This window comes from Protopterus annectens, chromosome 12.part0, assembly GCF_019279795.1.
Source record: "Protopterus annectens isolate FY-2018-M chromosome 12.part0, PAN1.0, whole genome shotgun sequence".
Taxonomy (NCBI): Eukaryota; Metazoa; Chordata; order Ceratodontiformes; family Protopteridae; genus Protopterus; species Protopterus annectens.
The window spans coordinates 1,046,730,649-1,046,754,371 of record NC_056746.1 but is presented as its reverse complement, the minus strand read 5'-3'; the positions used below and the strand labels follow the sequence as shown (position 1 = coordinate 1,046,754,371).

Sequence of the window (23,723 nt, the reverse complement as noted above, 5' to 3'; positions counted from 1 at the left end):
ACATTTTGGTAGATTCCCAAAGCTGGGGAAATGGGTGGAGGTAGTCAAGAAAACTAGGGGCTGGCTAGGATGCCCTGCAAGACTGCAGAGGCAACCCCTGCTCTGGATTTGGAGAAGACAGGCAGGTAGTAATGCTTGGTAAAAGTGTGAACAGATGTCCAGGTGGCAGCCTCAAGGATGTCTCTCGTGGGGAGTCCTCTTAGGAAAGCTGCAGAGGTGGAGTGTGTCCTGACCCCCTTGGGGGGAGGCTTTCCATGCTGTTTGTAGCAGAAATGGATGCAGTGTGCTATCCATTTGGAAATGGTTTGCTTGGAGATGGCTTTGCTTTCTGCTTCTGTAGCAAAGCTAACCAGCAATTGATCAGACTTTCTGAAGGATTTAATCCTGTCCAGATAGAATCTGAGCTGTCTGAGTTGGCTGTGCACATCTAGAGAGTGAAGAATCCTTTTCCCCTTGTTCTGGGGATTAGGAAATAAGGTGGACAGGTGAATTGATTGGCTGAGAGCCACAGTGGACACCACCTTGGACATGAAGGACGGATTAGTTCGGAGGGATACCCTGTCTGCATGGAAGATGATGAAGGGTTCCACAGCCATGAGTGCTTGCAGCTCAGAGACTCTTCTGGCTGAAGTGATGGCCATAAGGAAAGCTGTCTTCCAGGAGAAAAATGTTAGTGCTGCAGAAGAAGCTGGTTCGAAAGGGGGCAGGGTGAGCTATTCCAGGACAAAGTTAAGATCCCAAGCTGGCGTTGGTGCCCTTCTGGGGGGCATCAAGCTGCTAGCCCCACTGAGGAACTGTTTGATAAAAGGGTGTGAGAAAAAGGGTCTGCTCAGTGGGAAAATGAGCAGAAACAGAAGAGGCATGAATTTTTATAGAGGAGAAAGACAGACCACTGTGCAGTAGGTCAGCTAAGTAATCCAGGATGAGAGGGATGGAGGGCTGTGCCGTATTGGCTCCCTTAGCCTGGATCCAGGTGCAGAACGTTTTCCCTTTATCTGCATAAGACTTTCTGGTGCTAGGATGCCTGGCCTCACAGATAACATCCAGAACCTGTTAACTTAGAGTGGCAGATTCGATCGGGTTAGGGAATAAGCCAAGCTGCCAAACTGAGTGTCTGCAATTTGGGATGCATGAATTCCCCTTGCCTCTGGGTCAGGAGGTTTGGAATCTGAGGAAGATGCCATGGAGGCAGCGGGGGACAGGCTGCACAGCAAGGGGTACCAGTGTTGTCGGGGCCAGTCTGGAGCTATAAGAATGGCCCTTGGTTTTTCATCCCTTATTTTGAGCAGTACCCTGGGGATGAGAGGTAGGGGAGGAAAGGCATAGACTGACAGATTGACCCAGGGGAAGGACAGGGCATCCACTTTCCCAAACCATGCAGTGATGCTCCCTGGTGCAGAATTTTCTGAGCTGATGGTTGGTGTGGGAGGCAAAAGGTCGACCCTCAGGGTTCCCCATTTCTGAGTTATTAAGGTAGAGGTACTTCTGTTGAGTTGCCACTCGTGTGGGTCCAGAAGGTTTCTGCTTAATTAGTCTGCCAGAGAGCTGAGAGAGCCTGGTAGGAATTGTGCTAACAGGTGTAGTTACATGGAAGAGGCTGTGAGCCAAAGGGTCATGGCCAGCCTGCACAGAGGGTAGGAGCGAGTCCCTCCCTGCTTGTTGATGTACCACATCACAGTGGTGTCTGTTTTGATCAGGAGAACCCCTGGTGAGAGAAGGGGTTTGAAAGCTATCAAGGAGTGCTGCACAGCCATCATCTCTTTTTGACTGATGTGCAGAGGGATTTCCAGAGGGCTCCATTGGCCCTGTATGTGCAGGAGTCTGATATGTCTGTGGTGAGAGTCTGGGCAGCAGGGGGTGGGGAGAAGGGCAGTTCCTTGTTGTGGGAGCATGCTGTTGCCCGCCAAAGAAATTCCTTTCTGAGACAAGGAATTATAGGTAGAAGAGTTTCCAGATCTTGAGAGTGTTGACACCAAAGGCTGTTTAGGGACTACTGGTTTCCTCATGTGCAGTCTGGCATATGGAATGAGTAGTATGCAAGATGCCATGAACCCCTTTTCCTTACAGATAGCTGGGGCCTGGTGGCTAGTTGAGAGAAGTAGGTTGCCAGGAAAATGTGTCTCTCTGATGTAAGGAATGCAACCTGGGATGCTGTGTCCAAACTTGCTCCCAGAAAGATTATCCTTTGGGTGGGCACCTGTTGGGATTTCTTTTCGTTGATTGTGTATCCTATGGAGGTTAGTAGTGTCTTTAAAAAGGCCAGGTGGTTGAGCAGCTTTTCCTAGCTGTCTGCCTGAATAAGGCAGTCGTCTAAGTATGGGTAAATTTGAATATTTCTTTGTTTGCAAAAGCCAATGGCCAGAGCCAGATATTTTGCAAAAACTCTGGGAGCAGTAGATAAGCCAAAGGGAAGTGCAGAGATCTGAAAGTGTTGAGATCCTGCCCTGAAGCGGAGATATATCCTACAGGATTCCCTGATAGGAATGTGGAGGTAGGCCTCTTTTAGATCTAGGGTAGCTGGCCAAGTATCCTTGGACAGCATGGGTAGGAGCTGCTGTAGGGTGAGCATTTTAAATTTTGGGATTACCAGGGAGGTGTTTAGAATTGATAGACAGAGGAAGTGGTGCCAGGTGCCCTCTTTTCTGGGCACCAGAAAAAGTCTGGAGTAGAAGCCTTGGCCTATTTGTTCTGCAGGAACATGCTCTACTGCTCTCAGAGACAGAAGGGAAGGGATTTGTTTTTGAGACTGATTTGGTGGTAGATCTGGGAACCCTTTTAGGGATGGAAGGGTATGGAAGGAAAATTTGTATCCCTGGGACACAATGTTCAGAACCCATTGGTCCTTGGTTATGGTGGCCCAGGTGCTTGAGTGAAATGAGAGTTTTCCTCCAAGGGGTAAGTGAAGGTGGGGGGGGGGGGGTGAGTCACTGAAAGTTCCTACCATAAGGGGGTGGCTTAGAAAGTACAGTTGTGTATACTTACCATAAATGTAGATGTTCGAGCGTATTCACTGTTGCAGTCATTACATTTGGGTAATCTGCTGGCAGGTTGCCCTCAGTCGGCCTGAATAACAAAGTCTTGGGTCCTGCGTCAGTTGCTGTCTCTTCTTCCATGACGTCAGGTCATCAGGGGTATAAAACATGCAGCCGATGCCATTTTAATCAGTTTTTCCTGCCCCAGATGTCAGGTGCAACCCACATGGGGAGCATAAATATATATATAAAACTGTAAATATATAAATGCACTTTATAAAATTTACCTTCAACTAAAAGCAAATACACCACAAAGGCTTTTGAGTATAGTGAAGGAAAGAGAAGGTATAGAAAGGGGGTTGGTGGGTGGATAATCCAGACTGCAACAGTGAATACACTCGAACATCAACATTTATGGGAAGTGTACACAACTGTACTATGTTCTTTGTGTTTCACTGTTGTAGTCATTACATTTGGGTAGAATCCCAAAGCTATGGATGGGAGGATGGAACTAAACAGCATTAGGAGCAGCTATAAGGCCCTGCAGGACTACAGTGGCAAAGCCTGCCCTGGATTTAGAAAAGAGAGGTAAATGATAATGCTTTGTGAACGTATGAACTGAGCTCCAGGTAGCAGCTTCTAGAATGTCTCTGGTAGGGACCCCTCTGAGAAAAGCTGCTGAAGTAGAGGCAGCCCTGGTGGAATGGAATCTGATCCCCTTGGGCACAGGTTTACCATGGTGCAAGTAGCAGAAATGAATGCAATGGCTTACCCATTTAGAAATAGTCTGCTTTGATACAGCCTTCCCTCTGATCCTGCAGCAAATGCCACCAGTAGTTACTCAGATTCCCTTAAAGATTTTGTCCTGTTTAAGTAGAATCTTAGTTGTCTGTGTACATCCAATAAATGCAGAATCCGCTCCCCCTTGTTCTGCGGATTTGGGAAGAAAGTTGGCAGGTGAATGGTCAGGTGAAGAGCCACACTGGATACCACCTTATGCATAAAAGAAGGATTGGTAAAAAATAATGAAAGGCTCCACTGCCACAAGAGCCTGTAGTTCTGAAACGCATCTAGCTGAAGTGACTGCCAAAAGAAAGGCAGTCTTCCAAGAAAGAAATTTTATATCCACAGTAGCTGCTGGTTCAAAAGGAGGTAGGGTGAGTTTTTCCAGCACAAAATGGAGGTCCCATGCCGGAGTTGGCGCTCTCCTGGGAGGCCTTAAATTTTTGGCCCCTCTGAAGTATTGTTTCAGCAGGGGATGAGAAAAGAGGGAAGGCTATGTGGTGTAATGAGCCGAGATGGCAGAGGCATGTATTTTTATTGAAGAAAAAGATAGGCCCTCATCAAGCATCTCAGTTAAGTATTGTAAAATCTGAGGAATACTGGGTTTTGCTGTGTCTATTCCTTGTGCTTGGTTCCAAGCACAGAATCTCTTTCATTTATCAGCATAAGATTTTCTAGTACTAGGCCTTCTGGCTTCCAAAATGACATCCACAGGTTTACTGTGAGATGTGGTAGGTAAAATTAGTTGATTCGCCATGCTGCAAGATTCAGAGTTTGGAGCGGAGTGTGCATAATTTGATAGTTCTGCTGAGACAATAGGTGAGGTGTTTGAGGCAAGTACCACTGAGGAAGGTGTGACATATTCCTTAGAAGCAGGTACCAGTGTAGGCGAGGCCAGTCCGGAGCAATTAGAATCATTTTTGTTTTTTCCTGTCTGACTTTTAGTAAGACCTTGGATAGTAGAGGCAGAGGGGGAAAGGCATAGATTGATACGTTTTTCCAGCTGAAGGATAGAGCATCCACTTTCCATGCTTTTTTGTGATGAGTTCTGGTGCAGAATTTGTCCAACTGATAGATCTATTTGCCTCTCCCCAAAACTACGTCCGGGCTTCCACATTTTTGTGTTAACATGCTAAATATTTGTGGATCTAGTTTCCATTCGTGCAGGTCCATAAGATTTCTGCTTAGGTCGTCTGCCAGAGTATTTTGCTTCCTGGCAGGAATTGAGCTTCAAGATGCATTTGGTAAGTCAAGGCTGTGTTCCACAAGGTCATGGCTGGTCTGCAAAGGGGGTAGGAGTGGGTACCCCCCTGCTTGTTTATGTACCACATAACTGTGGTGTTGTCCGTCTTTATCAGTAGTTGCCCCGGATGAAGTAAGTCCTTGAAGGCTGTCAGAGCATTCTGAACAGCTAGCATTTCTTTCTGGTTGATATGTAGATGCATCTGGTTTGGGCTCCATTTGCCCTGAATGCATCTACCTGCCAGGTGGCCCCCCCAAGCATAGTCTGATGAGTCTGTAGTTAGGGTTTGGGTGGCAGGGGGTAGAATAAATGACAGTCCCTTGTTTTGGTGACATGTCTCTGCCCACCAAAGAAACTCCTGTTGCAGGCAGGGAATGAGAGGAATCATTGTTTTCCAGGCTGTGACAATGTTGACTCCATAAGCTTTTTAGGTACCAGTGAAGTTTCCTCATATGCAGTCTCGCATATAGAATTAGTAGAATGCAGGATGCCATGAACCCCAAAGCCTACAGAATTTGTCTTGCAGATAGCTGGGTTTTTGTTGCCATTTGTTTGAAGTATGTTGTCAATTGAATTTGTTTGTCTGGTGTGAGGTAAGCCATCTGGGCAGTTGTATTCAAGTTTGCACCCAGGAATGTAATTATTTGAAAGGGTACCAGTTGTGATTTCTTTTCATTTATGGTGTACCCTAGGCATGCTAGAAGCTTTTTTACAAACGCCAGATGTTGGAGAAGAGAGTGTCCTTGTCCTCTGCCTGAATGACACAATCGTCTAGATAAGGATAAATTTGAATGTTTCTTTGTCTGCAAAATGCAATTACTGATGCCAGGCACTTTGTAAAGACCCTGGGCGCAGTAGATAAGCCAAAGGGCAGTGCAGAGAACTGGTAATACAAAAAGCCTGCTTTGAAGCGGAGGCATCTCCTGCAAGATTCCCTTATTGAGATATGCAGGTATGCCTCTTTTAAGTCTAGAGTTACCAACCAGGCATTCTTGCCTAGCATAGGCAGTAGCTGTTGTAAAGTCAGCATTTTGAAATTTGGAAATGTCCAGGAACGTGTTCAGTACAGATAAGTCCAGAATTGGACGCCATGATTTGTCTTTTCTGGGTACCAGGAAAAGTCTTGAATAAAATCCTTGTCCTTTTTCCTTTTCTGGTACTGGTTGAATAGCCCCCATATCCATGAGGGACAGGACTTGTTTCTGGGCCTCTGCCCACTGGTTTGGTGGCAGATCTGGCCATCCGTTTGGAATTGGCAACGTGTGGAAATGAAATCTGTACCCCTGGGATAATATGTTTAGTACCCACTTATCCTGGGTAATTAAATGCCAATTTTGAGCATGAAGTGCTAGTTTTCCCCCCAAGGGGGCTTCCAAAAGACAAGTGCTTGGAGATGACAGATTAAAGTCATTGAGACTGCTTACTGTAGGGTTGTACTTAGTTACCTCCAGATTTGGAGGAGAAGGCACCCCATTGCTTTGACCTGTAAGATCCTGGTGCTTGGTATCTGGAGCCTTTGGAGCGCCTGGGTTTACCCTGAGTGGCTCTGTTGGACATAGGAAAGGACCAATTCTTAGTAGGCCAGTGCCTACTGAACCTGGGTGGCTGCACTTGCAAGAAATCTTTTACAGTTTGCATAGATTTAGCTTTGTCTTCTATTTTCTTTAAAACCTCTTCTGCCTTATTACCAAAACAGACTGTCATGCTGTAAAGGGGCATTAAACAATTTAGCTTTAACATGATCGGGCAGATTTTGCTCCTTGAGCCAGGCATGCCTTCTTATCACAGATCCAGTTACGGTGGCCCTTCAAGAGGCCTCCAAGGAATCAAAACCACACTGCAAAGTATGTTTTCCTACCTGTTCTGCTGAATTCTATAAATCCTGTAACTCTATTTTCCACACAATCAGAAATCAACATCATTTTCTGTTTCAATAAACCCATAACATGCTGTTGATATTTAAGCATATAAAACTGGCAGTTTAAAGCCCTGATTGCCAAGGTTACAGACATATAAACCTTCTTACACCATCTATCCAGCGGCCTGGAATCTCTATCAGAAGGGGTAGGATTTTTGACTGTAGAAGCCTTAACACCCTTGGGACCCTGAGAAATAGTCTCAGGATCAGCAGCAGGATTTTTGAAAAGAAATTTGTGGGAGTCAGGAACCCTGCAATATCTGCCTGGCTTACTAGGAGCACCGGCAGGGAATCAGGAGTCATGCTGGATTCCGAGAACACACCATCAACAATGTCTAATACAGGAGGTATTGCCAAAGGCCTATGCTGAGGAAGAAGAAGAAAATCCCTAAGCCTCTTTTTTGATTCCGAGAAGTCCTGACCTCCCAGTGAAAATGTTCCCTTAAAGTATGCAAAGTCTCTCCAAAACAGTAATCCTCAGGAGGAGAAGCAGATGGGATGGATTCCTCTGCATCAGAGTCCTCAAAAGGAGGAATAGAAGATTCCTGATCAGAAGAAATGGAAACCTGATCTGAAGATTCATAATCGGTGCCTTGCCTAGGCCTCTTAGTGGGGGGGAGGGGGGGTTGGGAACCCCTGATCAAGGTAATTAAATCCTCAGCCATTTTAATCATTTGTTTTTTAGGCATAGGGGCCTGAGCACATGGCTCATGCATCAGTTTTGTAGACAAAGAAGTTGGTTTTGACCTTGTTTTTGTTGATGGCATTGGTTTAATATAAAAATGTTGAGGCCTGAAAACACCCCCGGAAGCCGGTGTCTGCTCAGCGGCTCCGGACCCATCCAAGGGGAGAGACATCTGCGGGTTCAATATTTGCAGAATCTCGTGGCATACCGGACTCCGAATGTGTCTCGGTAGAGGCCTGTGACTCAAAAGTAGCGGGTATCAGGGGCTGCGAAAGCGCCTCACTGAGTACAAGCGAACCTGTGACTGGCTTAGGAGAAGCTTCGTCGTCGGTTTTGGACCTCAACGGTCTGTCTCTGTCTTTGTCCTTGTGTTTTTTGTGTACTCCGGTAATCGGATTGCTAACCGATGACATTTCGGGGTAGTTAAATCTTGAACCAAAATATTTAGAAGCAAAAATATACCAACGCTTAATAGTGCGTTGGTAAATTTAGCACAAAACCGACAGCAAGGCACACTGTGATCAGGGCCTAGGCAAGGAATACATTACAAATGAAAATCCTTATGAGGCATTTGCTTCCCACAAGTAATGCAATTATTAACTTTTACTGACATCAGTAAGGAGCAAGAAAAAAAAAAAAGTTTCCCCAACGGGGTACTTAGCTTTAGTATGAAGACTTGGTTCTGAAACTCAAAAATGAAAATTTCAGGAGTCTGCCGACCAGCACTTGCGAACTGCTTCTGCTTCGGGCACCGCGTGACAAGAAAGACTGATTAAAATGGCGTCGGCTGCATGTTTTATACCCTTGACGACCTGACGTCATGGAAAAAGAGACAGTAACCGACGCAGGACCCAAGACTTTGTTATTCAGGCCGACTGTAATGACTGCAACAGTGAAACACGAAGAACATCTCCATGGTTTTGAAGTGGAGATGGTCCACTGCTTAGATCTTTGCATTCCCTGGGGTTGCTGTCCGGGGGGGGGGGGGGGGATTCTGTTTCCACGGGGCCTAGGTTGGGCTGGTTTACTCAGAGTAGGAAAGGACCAGTGCTTGGAGGGACAATGCCTACTGAACCTAGGATGCTGGACTTCTAAGAAATCCTTAACTGTTTGCATAGATTTTGCTTTTTCTTCCATCTTTTTAAGACCTCTTCTGCCTTAGTGCCAAATAAGTTATCTTTGTGCAACGGGGCATCCGACAATTTAGATTTGACATGGTCTGGCAGGGGTTGTTCCTTAAGCCATGCTGTCTTCTAATGACCGATCCAGTGACTGCAGCCCAGCAAGAAGCTTCTAGGGCATCAAAACCACAGTGCAAAGTGTGTTTAGTTACTTGGCTTGCAGAATACATTCTTCTTCTTCTTTCGGCTTTTCCCGGTTAGGGGTCACCACAGCAGATCACCTGCCCGCTCATGATTGCCAGTGTAGCTTTTACGGTGTAGAGTTGCCAGCCCGGCGCCCAACCTTCCACAGAAGGCACACACACGGACACACTCACACCTAGGGCCAATTTAGAGTGTCCAATCCACCTACAGCAGGTCTTTGGGATGTGGGAGGAAACCGGAGCAGCCGGAGAAAACCCACGTGACCACAAGGAGGACATGCAGACTCCAAACGGAAGGCACCACAGCCAAGGATCGAACCAGAGAACCTCTTGCTGTGAGGCGGCAACGCTAACCGCTGCACCACTGCGGTCACTCGGCTTGCAGAATACATTAAGTCTTGTAAATTTTTAGATTCTGCATAAGCAGGTAGGCAAGACATTTTTTGTTTAAGGAGTTCCAGGGTATGTTGCTGAAATTTCAGCATGTGGAACTGACAGTTTAGTGCCCTGATAGCAAGAGTAGCTGAGGTGTATACTTTTTTTACCCCATCTGCCCAATGCTCGGGAATCCCTGTCTAAGGGTGTGGGATTCTTAGCAGAGGTTGCTTTAATCCATTTTGACCCTTGAGAAATGACCTCAGGGTCAGCTGTTGGATTTTTAAACAGATATTTGTGCGAGTCAGGGACTCTAAGTACCTGTCTGGTTTTCTGGGAGCAGGAGGTAGGGCATCAGGAGTCAAGCTGGATTCTAGGAAATCATCATCCACAACATCCAGGACTGGGGGGATGGCCAAGGGTCTGTGTTGCAGAAGATCTAAGAATTCCCTCAGTCTCTTTTCAGACTGAGGGTAGTCCTGACTCTCCCATTGGAAATGCTCCCTTAAAGTATGCAAGGTTTCCCAAAAGGAAAAATCCTCTGGGGGAGAGGCTGAAGGAATGGAGTCCTCTGCATCAGAATCCTCATAATTGGAAAGTGGGGTTACTTGTCTTCATAGTCAGATGCATTAGGTTCATCTGACTCTTGTTCAGACAAAACTGCAGGAGACAGATCTCTTTTTCTTTCAGAGGGGGTAGCTTGTCTTCCCCTGATCAGCATGATAAGGTCTTCTGCCATTTTAAGCATTTGAGACTGAGGCAAAGTAGCACACGCCTGAGAGTGGGTCTTCTGTTTTTGGTGTGGTTCAAACTCTGGGCCTAAGAAACTCGGTAATTTCTGAAAGAACGGTAGTCGCAAAAGACGACGTTGGTTTGTGCTGAGTTTCGATGGTGCGAAGGACTTCCTCGGAAGCCGGTGCCTGCTCATTGGCTCCGGACCCATCCAAGGTAGAGACGACCACAGGATCTTTAGTCAAAGAAGAGTCTTGCGGCATACCGAACTCCAAAAGGGTCTCGGTAGCGGCCTGCGAAAGCACCTCATGACTATGACTGATGACTAGCTTAACGGAAGCGTTGTCGGAAGGTTTGGACCTGTGCGGTCTTGTCTCTGTCTTTCTCTTTACATTTTTTCAGAAGATCTGCTGTCGGATGGCTTACCGAAGCCATATCGGAATTCGAAGACTGTAATTGAAAATATCTGGCTACAATAAGGGCCAGACGATGGATAGTTCTGGCACTGAACAAAGCACAAAAGCGACAATGCAGGAATACTAAGCTTCATTCGGGCCGGCCAAGGGCTACCCTGGCAAGGATAACCCAAATGTGATGACTGCAACAGTGGAATACGAAGAACATCTTAAGTGTCTCATTTCATAGGTAAAAAAACTACTGCCTGGCTAAATGGCCTACAGGGTCACACCCTGTAAAGACAGAGTATTAAATTCAGAACTACAGGAAGAAGTTTGATAACTTTCAATGTTTTTATGTAAAGTCCAAATCAAAATCATCAAAACATGTTAATGCTCAGGCTTTACACCATTAAATTCCCCAATATGTGAGGTCTATACCTCTTGTGCTTAATTATTTCCAATACTGTACAAAATATCTAGAATGGGGCATCTGACTATCAACAGGATGTTTTTTTGGATCAACCACCCAATCGCCATTCCAAGAGACTAGCAAGAGAAATTAAACCACTGTCATTTGGAAATATGGAACCAGACTCAATCATACATGTAACTTAACATGAAAAAAGAAAACAGGTTATGGTTTTCTTCAGAAATGTTGCAGAAGTGGCAAATCACTATAAAATCTCTCACAGACTAAAAGGGAAGAAGAATCATATCTTACAGACAATAAAGCGGAGTTATTTTATTCAGTGAAGAACTTTCCCTTAAGGAAGATGGCAGAATAAGACAGTTTTACACTGGAAAACAAGAGACAATAATATGATATGGAGTTAGTAAACACAAAAAAATGAAAGAATACCATAAAAAAGTAACTATTATGAATTTACATCTTTACCAAAACTAAAGGCCATCCCAGTCACCCAAATTATAACTTGAAATGATGAAAAGGTTCCACACGCTGCATACATTTCAGGAGAAGAAGAAAAATGATAATTCTCTTGGTATAATTAGTCAGAAAACAGCCCGAGATTTATTTATTCCTTTTATAATGCATGAAACTTCTGATTTTATGCTAAAAGCAGCAAAATGAAGCTATAGACGTACAGATGTATTTTCTGTAATTAAGCAGGCCACAGTTCAGAAGTCACAAAATACCTCTCCCAGCAAAAAGAAAGGTTTCACCCTTTCCCCACAGGACTAACAGGACATTTTCTCACATAAATTTGAAGACAGTCTTTCCATCCTGGAAATAAATAAAACTGAAGGACAGACACAGAAAAAAAATAATCTGATAGCAAAATGTGACCACAGAACTTTACCTTCATAGGGTTATGGTTATCTGTTGTTGAAGCACCAAACATGCTTGTACTGCCTGAGCCAAACCCTGATGTTGTTCCAAACAGACTCATTCTGTATCTAGAAAAGGATCAAGAGGTTGTAAGCATTTTACTTAACCTGTAAAAATAAAATTAGTTTAATTAATTTGTTTACAAAGACACACACTCACTTTTGGTGATGAATAACCCTAATTCAATCTGTTTATAGGTCCTGCCAAGCCATCCTCCACAGAAAAAGAAGTGCACTACGATTGTTAGACATGCCCACTAACCTTTAAATAACTTGTTCAACTACGTAGGGTCATGTGTACAGTCTTAGCAGCCAGGGTCCACATATTACAATAATAAACATGCCAGATATAGTTCTCACTTCTTCCGTTAGGCCCACTCATCTTATAATGCCCACAAAACAAGTGTTTGATATGCTGTCAAAACAGCCCCCACCTACAAACCTCTGCAGTGTGGTAATCTGGGAACAAAGCAACCTAGATTACAATTCTGGTGCAATGTACACAGCTCTTCCCCAACAAAATGTAGCTTCTCCAATGCTTCACACATCAACAAATATCCTGGTGGCTTGCACATTTATAGACTTGTACTATAGGCACTGCAAGTGACAATCCAACAACTCAAATGAAGGGCTAGCAAACTCCAATATTCTCATAATTCTGTATGTTTGTTCATCCACATGTATGCATGCTTTTTTGCACGGGTGGGTAGCAATCTCTTGAGATGTATAAATCCCAGAAAATATTAAGGCTTACAAGCAAATTCTCAAGTCAGTTTACAAACAAATTCTCAAGACAGTTATCAGGGAGATGTATTTTTAATCTGTCAGATATACAATAAACTAAATGCAACAACATGTTTTTGGCTCGTGAATATTTTTATTTTAGAAATAAAAATGATATACGTCTATTTTAGGGAGTGTAACTGCAATGACACTGAACATCAGATTAGATACATTATGAATATTTTTTTTTTATTGAATAGCAGCTTTAAGCAGCAGACATTCCTGCTAACAAAAAGCAGCAGGCCAACCAGAGTGCAGTGTGCAAACAGGCTGAAGAATATCAGAAACATGTCAGTACTTAGCTTGACACATTATAAATGGAAGAAACCAAATGCACTTTCTGAAGGAATATGCTGCCTTTTGAAATCACAAGCTTAACTGCCTAATTTGTAAGGGTGACTCTGGGATTTCCTCAGAGTAATTTACTCTTGCAGTATATCAATGGTGGTTGTGTCATCAAAAGCAAACATACAACATAACTTGTGGCATAATACTTGGTTCAGCAAGTTTCACCACTATTAAGAGGAGGATACCAACACTATTTTGAAATTGGGGTAAAGCCTTTTGCACAAGATGACTCTGTTCAGCTTAGAAGAAATGGTCGCCGGAGAAGCTGACTGAGGGTGTATGTGCGCACGAGTGCACATAGCAGATGTCAGCAACCACACAACAGGGAAAGGAGCACCGTTGGTTCCGTTGCTGGTCTTTATGACTGCAAGGCCTGCACTACGGATCCTTGTTTGTGGTAGCATGCATGTATATTCCCTTGGCAGGCAACTGCATAACACACAAGCACAGCAAAGTAGCTGCTGTAATGTAGAAATCATTCTCATCAGAATGATGGCCCACGAGTGCCAAACACACCCAATTCTCACTAGAGGAGAGAATGAATAGGTCAATACGCTCTTGTTTGAGGGTCACAGGACTCTGGAAAGAATCTAGGAAGGGAGAAAGTGTGTTTGTGTGAATGAGTGAGCAGGAGTAAAATGTGTGTGTGAGTGAGAGATACAGCAAGAGACAGAATGAACGAGTGTGTGTGTGTATGAGCTGAATGAATGACTGCATGTGTGAGAGAGAGAGGCTGAGTGAAAGAGTACGTGTGTGATCAACTCAGTGAGAGACAGAGACCGAACGCATGCGTGTGAGTGACTGTGTGAGAAACAGACACCAAATGCATGTGTGTGAGAGAGACAGAAAGTGCACAAGACGGTGTGCGACGAAAGAGAAAAAGAAATGAGAGACAAGAGAATGAGTGCATGTGAGAAATACATCTACAACATTCCTACCTACATCTCACCATGCCAAAGTCCTTTATTAAGCCACAGTGAGTTGGGCCTTTTGCCCTTGCTCTACCGTTTTCCAAGAACCTGCTGTGAGACTACAAAAGTGCTTATTTTCAACTGTTTTCTGCACTTCTGATTAACTAAAACAATATTTGCTGCAAATCTGTTTAAACTGTGCAACTGTAGTTTATTCTTAGTGAACTGAAACCTTACCTCTCTTTTGATCCTGTCTCCCCACACGCCCGCCTAACTGTTGTTGTGGTCTTAAAGCTTGGTGGCTTTTGAGTTGTCCACCTCTACTATACAGTAGAGAGTAGATATCCAAAACATCAATTATCCGAACACAGCCTTCCAAAGTTTTCAAATATGAAAAATCAAGTCTGAATATGTAAACATTATACATATTCACTTGCACATGTTTTTTGAGCTTGTAGCCAGTTGGTGTGTGTAAAACTCTATTATCCACTGGATTCGCCAAATGGTTGAAAAGTGTATTTTCTGCATGCAGAAAAAACACAAGATTTTAGAAATGTTTTATCCGGTTCTATGTACGTTTCATTATCCGAACAGTTTAATTATCCAAACTACCTTGGGTCCCAATTCGTTCGGATAGTCGATTCCCTACTGTAAATTTGATATTTGACACACTTCCCAGTCCCACTGCATCAGCTCATTCTACGGAGTACAGTGAGATCAGTTGTGAAGGCCCAGCCCTTTAGCTACTTACAGCTATCTTCAAGTTTATAGAGCTGAGTATATTTTCTGTGTTATTCTGTATTATAGAGCTAAATTGTCTGCTTGATATCTGTGTCTTACTGCTCTGCAAATCTATAGAAAACAGTATATATATTTTTTTATAATTTGCACATTCCTTACATCTGTGTTGAAACTGTTCCCCCACCCCCCCCTCATTTCCTGCCTTGTCTTTCAGCTGATATAATTTAGCTAGTGCTGTGTCTCCTTTTAATTAACAACCTGTATTCAAACTGGAACCTTAGTTTGAGAGACAGCCTTACAGAACTATCTTCAAGTTTATAGAGCTGAGTATATTTTCTGTGTTATTCTGTATTATAGAGCTAAATTGTCTGCTTGATATCTGTGTCTTACTGCTCTGCAAATCTATAGAAAACAGTATATATATTTTTTATAATTTGCACATTCCTTACATCTGTGTTGAAACTGTTCCCCACCCCCCTCATTTCCTGCCTTGTCTTTCAGCTGATATAATTTAGCTAGTGCTGTGTCTCCTTTTAATTAACAACCTGTATTCAAACTGGAACCTTAGTTTGAGAGACAGCCTTACAGAACTATCTTCAAGTTTATAGAGCTGAGTATATTTTCTGTGTTATTCTATATTATAGAGCTAAATTGTCTGCTTGATATCTGTGTCTTACTGCTCTGCAAATCTATAGAAAACAGTATATATATTTTTTATAATTTGCACATTCCTTACATCTGTGTTGAAACTGTTCCCCACCCCCTCATTTCCTGCCTTGTCTTTCAGCTGATATAATTTAGCTAGTGCTGTGTCTCCTTTTAATTAACAACCTGTATTCAAACTGGAACCTTAGTTTGAGAGACAGCCTTACAGAACTATCTTCAAGTTTATAGAGCTGAGTATATTTTCTGTGTTATTCTGTATTATAGAGCTAAATTGTCTGCTTGATATCTGTGTCTTACTGCTCTGCAAATCTATAGAAAACAGTATATATATTTTTTATAATTTGCACATTCCTTACATCTGTGTTGAAACTGTTCCCCCACCCCCCTCCCTATTCTGGGTTGTAGTTTAAATTTGGTGGCTTTTGCAGTGCCCGCCCCACTTTAGATTTGATCTAAGACACTCCCCCAGGACATCTCTTTACCGCATTCTACCTAATAAACCCTTTCTGCACTTGCTTTTAGTCCTTTTTAATTTAATTACATTTTTCAAACTATGTGTGGACTAATATTGCTACATATTCAAGTGTGCCAGCTTGCACTGCATGAGAATTGTATTTACTACTGCTTTTGCTACTTTTCTAAAAAAAAAAAAAAAAAAAAAAAAAAAATATCTTCTGCTTTTACTGTACTTGTGTTTCTTCCTACTTTATTTTGCTTTTGCGTCATCTTAAACGTTCTCAATTGTATTTATTACTGCTTGGTGTAACTCATTCTAAGCCTTTTAGTTTAAACACTTGGGCTTCAGACCAGTTGTTTTACATTGAGAGGGTTTGTGGTCTGCACTCTAGTGGCAGAACAGGTAGCTTACATCCTTCTAAGTTGGGAACTGCTGATTGAGGGCTCAGTGTCTGTTATTCTAAAAGTATATTAATTCTGGTTTAAGCACTTGGGCTTTCAGGCCAGTTATTTTACATTAAGAGGGTTTCGTGGTCTGCACTCTTGTGGGAGGAGAGGCTGGACTCTGCCCTACTGAGCTGGGAATTTCTGGTTGAAGGCTTATAGTGCATGCATATCTGAATTTCTTCTTACTGAAATTGGTACACCTTGTTTGCTGTAGCATAGACTAGATCCAGGCCTACTGAATCTAGCTTTGTTTGTATAACTTGAGCACTAATCCAGGCATTAAAGTATTCAGTTGTATTTATTACTGCTTGGTAGTAACTTGGTTAAAGTGTAGCTATCATTCTAAGTCTTTTGGATTAAGCACTTGAGCTTCAGACCAGTTTTGTTCTACATTAGGAAGGTTTGTGGCATGCACTGTGGTGGCAGGACAGGTAGCTTTCATCCTTCTAAGTTGGGAACTGCTGATTGAGAGCTCAGTGTCTGTTATTCTTAAAGTGTATTAGCTCTGGTTTAAGCACTTGGGCTTCAGGCCAGTTATTTTACATTAAGAAGGTTCGTGGTCTGCACTCTTGTGGGAGGAGAGGCTGGACTCTGCCCTTCTGAGCTGGGAATTTCTGGTTAAAGGTTTATACTGCCTGAATATTTGAACTGTATCTTACTGAAATTGGTACACCTTGTTTGCTGTAGCATAGACTAGATCCAGGCCTGCTGAATCTAGCTTTGTTTGTATGCTTGTTATTTCCTGGACGCTAATTCCACCTAAACGCGCTTCTCAGCACTTCTGTGGATCCCTAGTGATATCTGCATTGCTTACTGTACTTATTTGCTTGCTTCGCTTGAAATAAAGTTACTGTTTGTCGTTTTTGCATTTAAGTTACCTGTAACACATTGCACTTGTTACCTGGCACTTGCTCACTAAAGCAATTATAAGTCAGCACTAAAAATTAAAAGCACTACACCCTCGCTCCCCATTGGCCCTTGTTTTCAATTATAAAGGAATTCCCAATATTATTCTAGCTTGTCCAAAGGTCAGTTGTCAATCTCCTCTCCGGTCCAGCTGGTGAATATGGGAATCTTGAGGCAATGTTACAACTGCCTCATGTACACAGACAACCCTCTCCTCCTCCCAACAAATTCCAACACATGTGAGAGATGCAACCATATAGCCAAATTGGAGGCTAAGCTCTCTCAACTCAGTACTGGCATAACCAGTCAGGAGGAGAAGGAAACCACACTCACTACAATTCCAGTCTCACATAGACCTACCACGACAGCAAACCAAACACATAATCACACAAAAACATACTCGGAGGCTCTAAATAAAGATCTGCCTAAGCAGCAGAGACCTCCAAAGCAGACACCCAAGCAACCGCTACCCCAAAACAAAACACGTGCAACACATATCTCACAAAGCCAGTGTGCCACAGCCCTTAAGGCTAAACAACACACCTGATACGCTTGTAATAGGTGACTATCGTCAGGCACACTGACGTCCCGCTCACCAGGCTGAACAAGGAGAAGGTCACGGTGAGCAGCCTGTCTGGCGCTAGGATCCGCCACATAACACAAGCACTCAGGTCACTCCAAGGCAAGTACAAATATGACTCAGTCATTGTCCATGCTGGTGTGAATGACCTGAGACGTACCTCCCTGGACTACATGAAAAGAGACATAGAGGAGCTCTCTGAGCATGTAGCCCAGGCTGGTATGACCCTGACCTTGAGTAGCATCTTACCCTCACGAAGAATGATGCCACAATATGAAGACAAGATGATCAATTTCAACAATTGGCTTAAGTATTGGTGTCATTCAAAGGGGATCCAATGCCTGTCAGCTTGGGATGATATGCACGACAAGCCACGATGCTTTGCTAGGGACAGCTTGCACTTGTCACCCCTGGGCTTTCGGATATTGGCAAAGGCTCTTGCTACCCCCATAGTGCCTTTTTTAGGCAAAGCTCAAAAGACAAACCCACCTCCATAGGTATCACAAGGGATAAGAAACTAAGAGTAATGCTACTCAATGCTAGAAGTCTAAACCTCAAGATGCACTTTTCGAAACTCTACTTAGCATGGAGAACATCGATATCTGTGCAGTAACAGAAACCTGGTTCAGGACTCCCGAGAGCACCCCAGCACTACCAGGTTATACCTCATACCATGCTTTTGCCCCAAAACTTGGACCGAACCACAAAAGGAGGGGAGTATCGATATTCATCAAAGATACCCACACCTCTAGGTTGGTGGCAAAGCACGAAGCATCAGAGACTATCCATGTGCAACTAACAGTGGGTAAAACTGCCTTCCAGTTTATAGCCTGCTACAGACCACCCTCCCAAACCCAGGAACCCCACTCGGCCTTCCTGAGAACACTGGAAAATATGAAGGTCTCTCCGAACACCATTATATTGGGCGACTTCAACTACCCAAACATAGATTGGGAGCATTACTCTAGCTCCAACACCCTTGCCCAAAGGTTCCTAAAATTCATAAACTCAAATGCTATGGAACAACATGTTACCACTCCCACAAGAGGGGAAAACATACTGGACCTGATCAATCACCAACATGGGTACTCTATGCTCCAGACCAGAAGTGTATCCCTCACTGGTAAGATCAGACCATAAACTGATCTCACTGGATATTCACATCCCGACCCCACCCCCTGCCCAGAAAACCACAGTGAAAAACTTCTCTAAAGCAAATTTCACACTCCTCAAAACCGAGGTGGAATCCTTCAAAGCCCCCGGGCCTGTGGAAAATACGGCCCAGACCGCAGAATCCTTTATAAATGCATTCTATGAACACCTTCAGGAATGCATGGATCATGCAATCCCAAATAAAACCAAGACCCAATCCTCCAAAGGCAGACGACCTGTCTGGTGGACCCCAGCCATAAACAAACTATACAATAGAAGGAGGAAGCTACTACATGATAGAGCAAAATCCCAAAAAGGGAAGGCATCTCTGATCAGTATTAGCAAAAAACTAAGGGCACTCATAAAATCGTCAAGGCCAGCTTCAAGAGAAAAATTGCACAGAACACTAAGGATAATCACAAGGCTTTCTTTAGTTATGTTAGGAACCTGGGTGGGAATTCCCAGATATGCTCAGAATTAGTCCAAAATGACAAAAAATACACTGATCCCACAGACATTGCCAACATCCTAGCTGACAGGTTCAGCGCAAACTCCCCCCCCTCCCCACCAAAAGGGCAAATATCTATCCCAGCAGAGTGCTGCCCCCCTGACATCTCAGATGCTCAGGTGGGAGCCGCCCTCTCCAAAGCAAAAAACAGCATCAATGGGACCAGGCGGTGTCCCAGGCTGCGCCTACATGAACTCCAAGAAGAGCTAAACCCAAACATAAAACTACTGTTCAATCTCAGCCTTACTACAGGATATGTATCCAAAGAGTGGCGTGCAGCAACAGTGGTCCCTCTCCACAAAGGTGGTGCCTCAACGGACCCTGGAAACTATCGCCCCATAAGCCTGACTAGCTTGGTCTGCAAAGCTATGGAAAGGATCATCATGGACCTCATAAATAAAGATATTGGGGACCTACAGACACTGGATCCTACCCAGTTTGGCTTTAAGGGCAGATCCTGCCTCTTAAACCTGGTTGACTTCTTTGAAACAGTCACCAAGGCCATTGACGAAGGGAAGGTGGTCCACACAGCCTATCTGGACCTCAAAAGCCTTCGATACAATACCCCACTCGGGCATTATAGATAAGCTGACCAGCTTAAATATAAACCCTATGTCACTAGATGGGTTGCAAACTGGCTCAAGGACAGAACCCACATGGTTAGAATTGCTGGAGCCATGTCAGACTCCAAACCAGTTACAAGTGGCGTCCCACAAGGCTCAGTCCTGGGACCTCTCTTGTTTGGTATATATTTCTCGGAGGTACAGGCCAACACGGAAGGACTGTGGCTGACCAAGTTCGCAGATGACTGCAAACTGGGCGCCATAATCGACTCTCCAGCCGACACAAGCATCCTCCAAAAGGGCCTCATAGAAACAGACAACTGGTGCCAGAACCATGGCCTCAAGCTAAACGCCCAAGTGTATAGTCATCCCCTTTGGCAAAAACAAAGTGCCCACAAATTACCACATAGGTGGTAATCCATTAAGTACAGAAGAAGTAATTAGGGACCTGGGGACCCAAGTTGATAGCAATCTCTCATTTGACAACCACGTGGCCAAAGTGGTTAGAAAAACATTTTATATAGCCCACCTAACCATGAAGGGATTCACATCTAGATTAGGGGAGGTCATCGTGCCTCTTTACTCATCCCTCATCAGGCCCATAATAGAGTACAATGCCCCTTTTGGGATGTACCTTACCAAACACCTGCAGCAACTGGAAAGACCCCAAAAGTACCTCACCAAGAGGATCAAAGGGCTCAAACAGATGCCATATGCTGCCCGGTTAAAGAAACTCCAGCTCTACTCAGTGGCATACCGCCTGCTCAGAGGTGACCTGTGCCTGACGTACAAGGCCATGTCCAACCCGGAATTAAGGGACATGCTGCACCTCAAAAAAACAAATCCCATCGAGCTACACACTTGAGAGACTTGAACCTCAGCACTGAAATAAATAGGACATGCTGGAGGGACAGATTCAGAACCCAGAGGCTCCCTTCACTCTGGAATAAAATCCCAGTCCAGGTTAGGCAGAGTCCCTCATTGACTCTCTTCAAGAGGAATCTTGAGTGGATGGGAGATCGTAGGTTTATCCTGGGTATCACTTCTGAGTCACTGTTAGACAGAGGCACAGTATACTAACCTCGAAAAAGGGCATAGCAAAATTAATTTAAAATGGGTGGCGAAAGCCAAACACACTCTGGCTAGGCTTATAAATGCCCTAGGGCAGATAGCCTAGTATGAACCTATGAACCTTGAATTATCTTCCGTTTCCTCACTTTCTACTTAAAAAACTGTGCCTCTTCCTACTTTTTGCTGCTTGGGCTTAGGTGTTCAATTGCATTTATTCTGCTGCATTTGTTACTGCTCATCAGTAACCCGATTAAATGGTTCTGCATCTACCCTGTGCTGATGTCAAAGCTGCTAAGATAATCTACAAAATGCATTCTGACTTGTACTGTGCTTGTATTTGATTAACTGTGCTATTTTATTAACTTGCATTACATTTGCACAGTATTTGTTTTATGGTTTTACTGTTAAAGTGTTTAACTGAATGTGAAATGTTCTGCTGTTATATTTAAATGTGTATCTGTTTTACTGTGTTAAATCAACCTAAACAGAGTCTAAATATCTTTAGCATAGTCTGGTTACAGGTGTTGCTGTATCCAGATCTGTTTGTGGGATTCCTGTGTTTCCTGCTACGCCATCTTGCGTTGGTTGGGGCCTACCTGCACTTAGGAGTAAGTGAACTGGTTTGCACTGGTCTGGCATAGGGTATTTAGCTAAGGGCTTAGGGACAAGGGTGAATTGGTCAAGTCCAGCGTTTCTATTTTACTTTTGTTTTGTATTTAAACCCTGCATTTTGCATGGGTTTGTACCTGTCTGTATGTCGCACACTGCCACACCACTATTTTAACCCTTTGCGAGGTATCTCAGCTGCATTTTTTTTCCCTTCCAGCACTCCTGTGTAAGTAAGGTTCTTCCTTGCAGCTACTGTATTCATTTTATTCAGCCCTACTCACACCTATCGGTTCTCTCCTCAGATAGTTCCCACTCTACTATCCCTGACCTCTCTTCCACAGATTCTGACAACCATGGACGGACAATTTCCTATAGTTTCTCCCACTAGAATGGTTGATATGGGCATCGTGAGACAGTGTAGCAACTGCCTCATGTACACGGACAACCCTCTATTACTACCACCTAAGAACACATTAAGAACCTAGAATCCATGCTCTCTCAATCACAAGCCGGTACATCTAGCACTGAAAAGACTGTCTGCACAAACACCACACTTCTACCACCACCCACACCTGTGCAACACACTCCCATATTTGTGGAGGTACTCAACAAATATATACCTAAACAAGAGACCTCAGATGCAAACACACATGCACATCATCACCTACAGCACCAAGCACCACAGATAGTACACACACCTGTGTCTCATAGCCTCTAAAGCCCAGCCGCAAACCCAACATACTAGTCATAAGAGACTATCATGAGACACACGGATGTGCTCTTCACCAGGCTAGACAAAGAGAAAGTCATAGTAAGTTGCTAGTCAGGTGTTAGAATCCACCATACCACGCATGCACAAGTCTCTCAACAACAGGTACTGCTATGATTTGGTCATAGTTCATGCTGGTATGAATGACTGAGATGTACCTCTCTGGACTATATGAAGGGAGATATGACTGAGCTTGCTGAATGTGTCCCAGGCATGTATGTCCCTAGCCTTAAACAACATCCTACTGTCACCCAGAAGGATGCCTAAATACAAACAGAAAATGACTGACTAACAATTGGTTTAGTTTCTGTTGTCATTCCAAGGGGATCCAGTAAATGACAGCCTGGGAGGACATCACTGACAGACTATGATGCTTTGCCAGAGATGGCCTTCATCAAGGGAGATCATGCCTGTTAAACTTGGTTGACTATGAGTCAAAGCCATGGACGTGACGGTGCACACTGCCTACATTGACAAAACCAAAGCGTTTGACACTACTCCCCACTCGGGCAGAATAGATAAAAACTCTCCCAGCTAGGCATCAACCTGTATGTTACCAGATGGGTAGCTAAAAGGGTCACTGATAGAACCCGCTCAGTCAAGATAGGGAAGCCACCTCTAGTAGTAGACCCGTAATAAGCAGTACATTCCAATGATCGGTCTTGGGGCCTCTACTGTTTGGGATATATTTTTCTGAGGTGCAAGCCAAAACTAGTCTGTGGATGACCAAGTTTTGAGATGACTGCAAGCTGAGTTTTGTCTTAATTCCCCTAGTGATGTGAATATCCTCCAAGAGGGCCCTACCCAAACTAATGACTGGTGCCAGAAGTATGGCCTCAAACTAAATGTCAAGAAATGCATCATTACCCCCTTTGGGGAAAAGGGTGCCCCCACTAATAACTACATTAACAATGTGCTAAGTACACAATCGGTCGTGAGGGACTTGGGCAACCAGGTTGATAGCAAACTGACTTTTGACCACCATGTTGCCTCTGTTTTACAGAAGGCTTTCTACGTGGCCCACCTCACAAGTAAAGGTATTTCATCCAGAACAAGGAGGTCATAGCATCCCTGTACTCCTTCCTCATCAGACTCATTATCGAGCACAAAGCCCCCCTTCGGTACGTACCTTGAAAAGCACGTACAGCAGCTGGAGAGACCACAGAGGTTCCTGACCAAGAAAATCCAGGGTCTCAAACACCTATCCTGTACAGATAAGCTAAAAGCCTTGTCCCTCTACTCAGTCTTGTACAGACTGCTCAGAGGTGACCTGTGTCTGGCATACAAGGCCGTCTCAGACCCAGCCTTGATGGAGTTGCTGCATGCCCGCAAGTCAAACTCCACTCATGCAACCGGCACATAAGGCCTCAATGTGGTCTGTGACATTAATAGAACTTATTGGCAGGATACATTTGTATCCCAAAGACTCCCTTATC

The 23,723-nt window shown here is 44.0% G+C and overlaps 1 protein-coding gene across 6 annotated transcripts in view; it reads right to left on the bottom strand.

Annotated features, from left to right (window-relative positions):
* Window positions 1-23,723, bottom strand: part of RAE1 (ribonucleic acid export 1) — a 601,382-nt gene that overhangs the window by 499,402 nt on the left and 78,257 nt on the right. For all 6 annotated transcript variants that reach the window (XM_044090053.1, XM_044090055.1, XM_044090052.1 and 3 more), the window contains one exon: window positions 11,750-11,846. In XM_044090053.1, coding sequence (XP_043945988.1) covers window positions 11,750-11,839 — 90 coding nt within the window. In that variant the 5' untranslated portion in view covers window positions 11,840-11,846. The remainder of the gene's footprint in view (window positions 1-11,749; window positions 11,847-23,723) is intronic.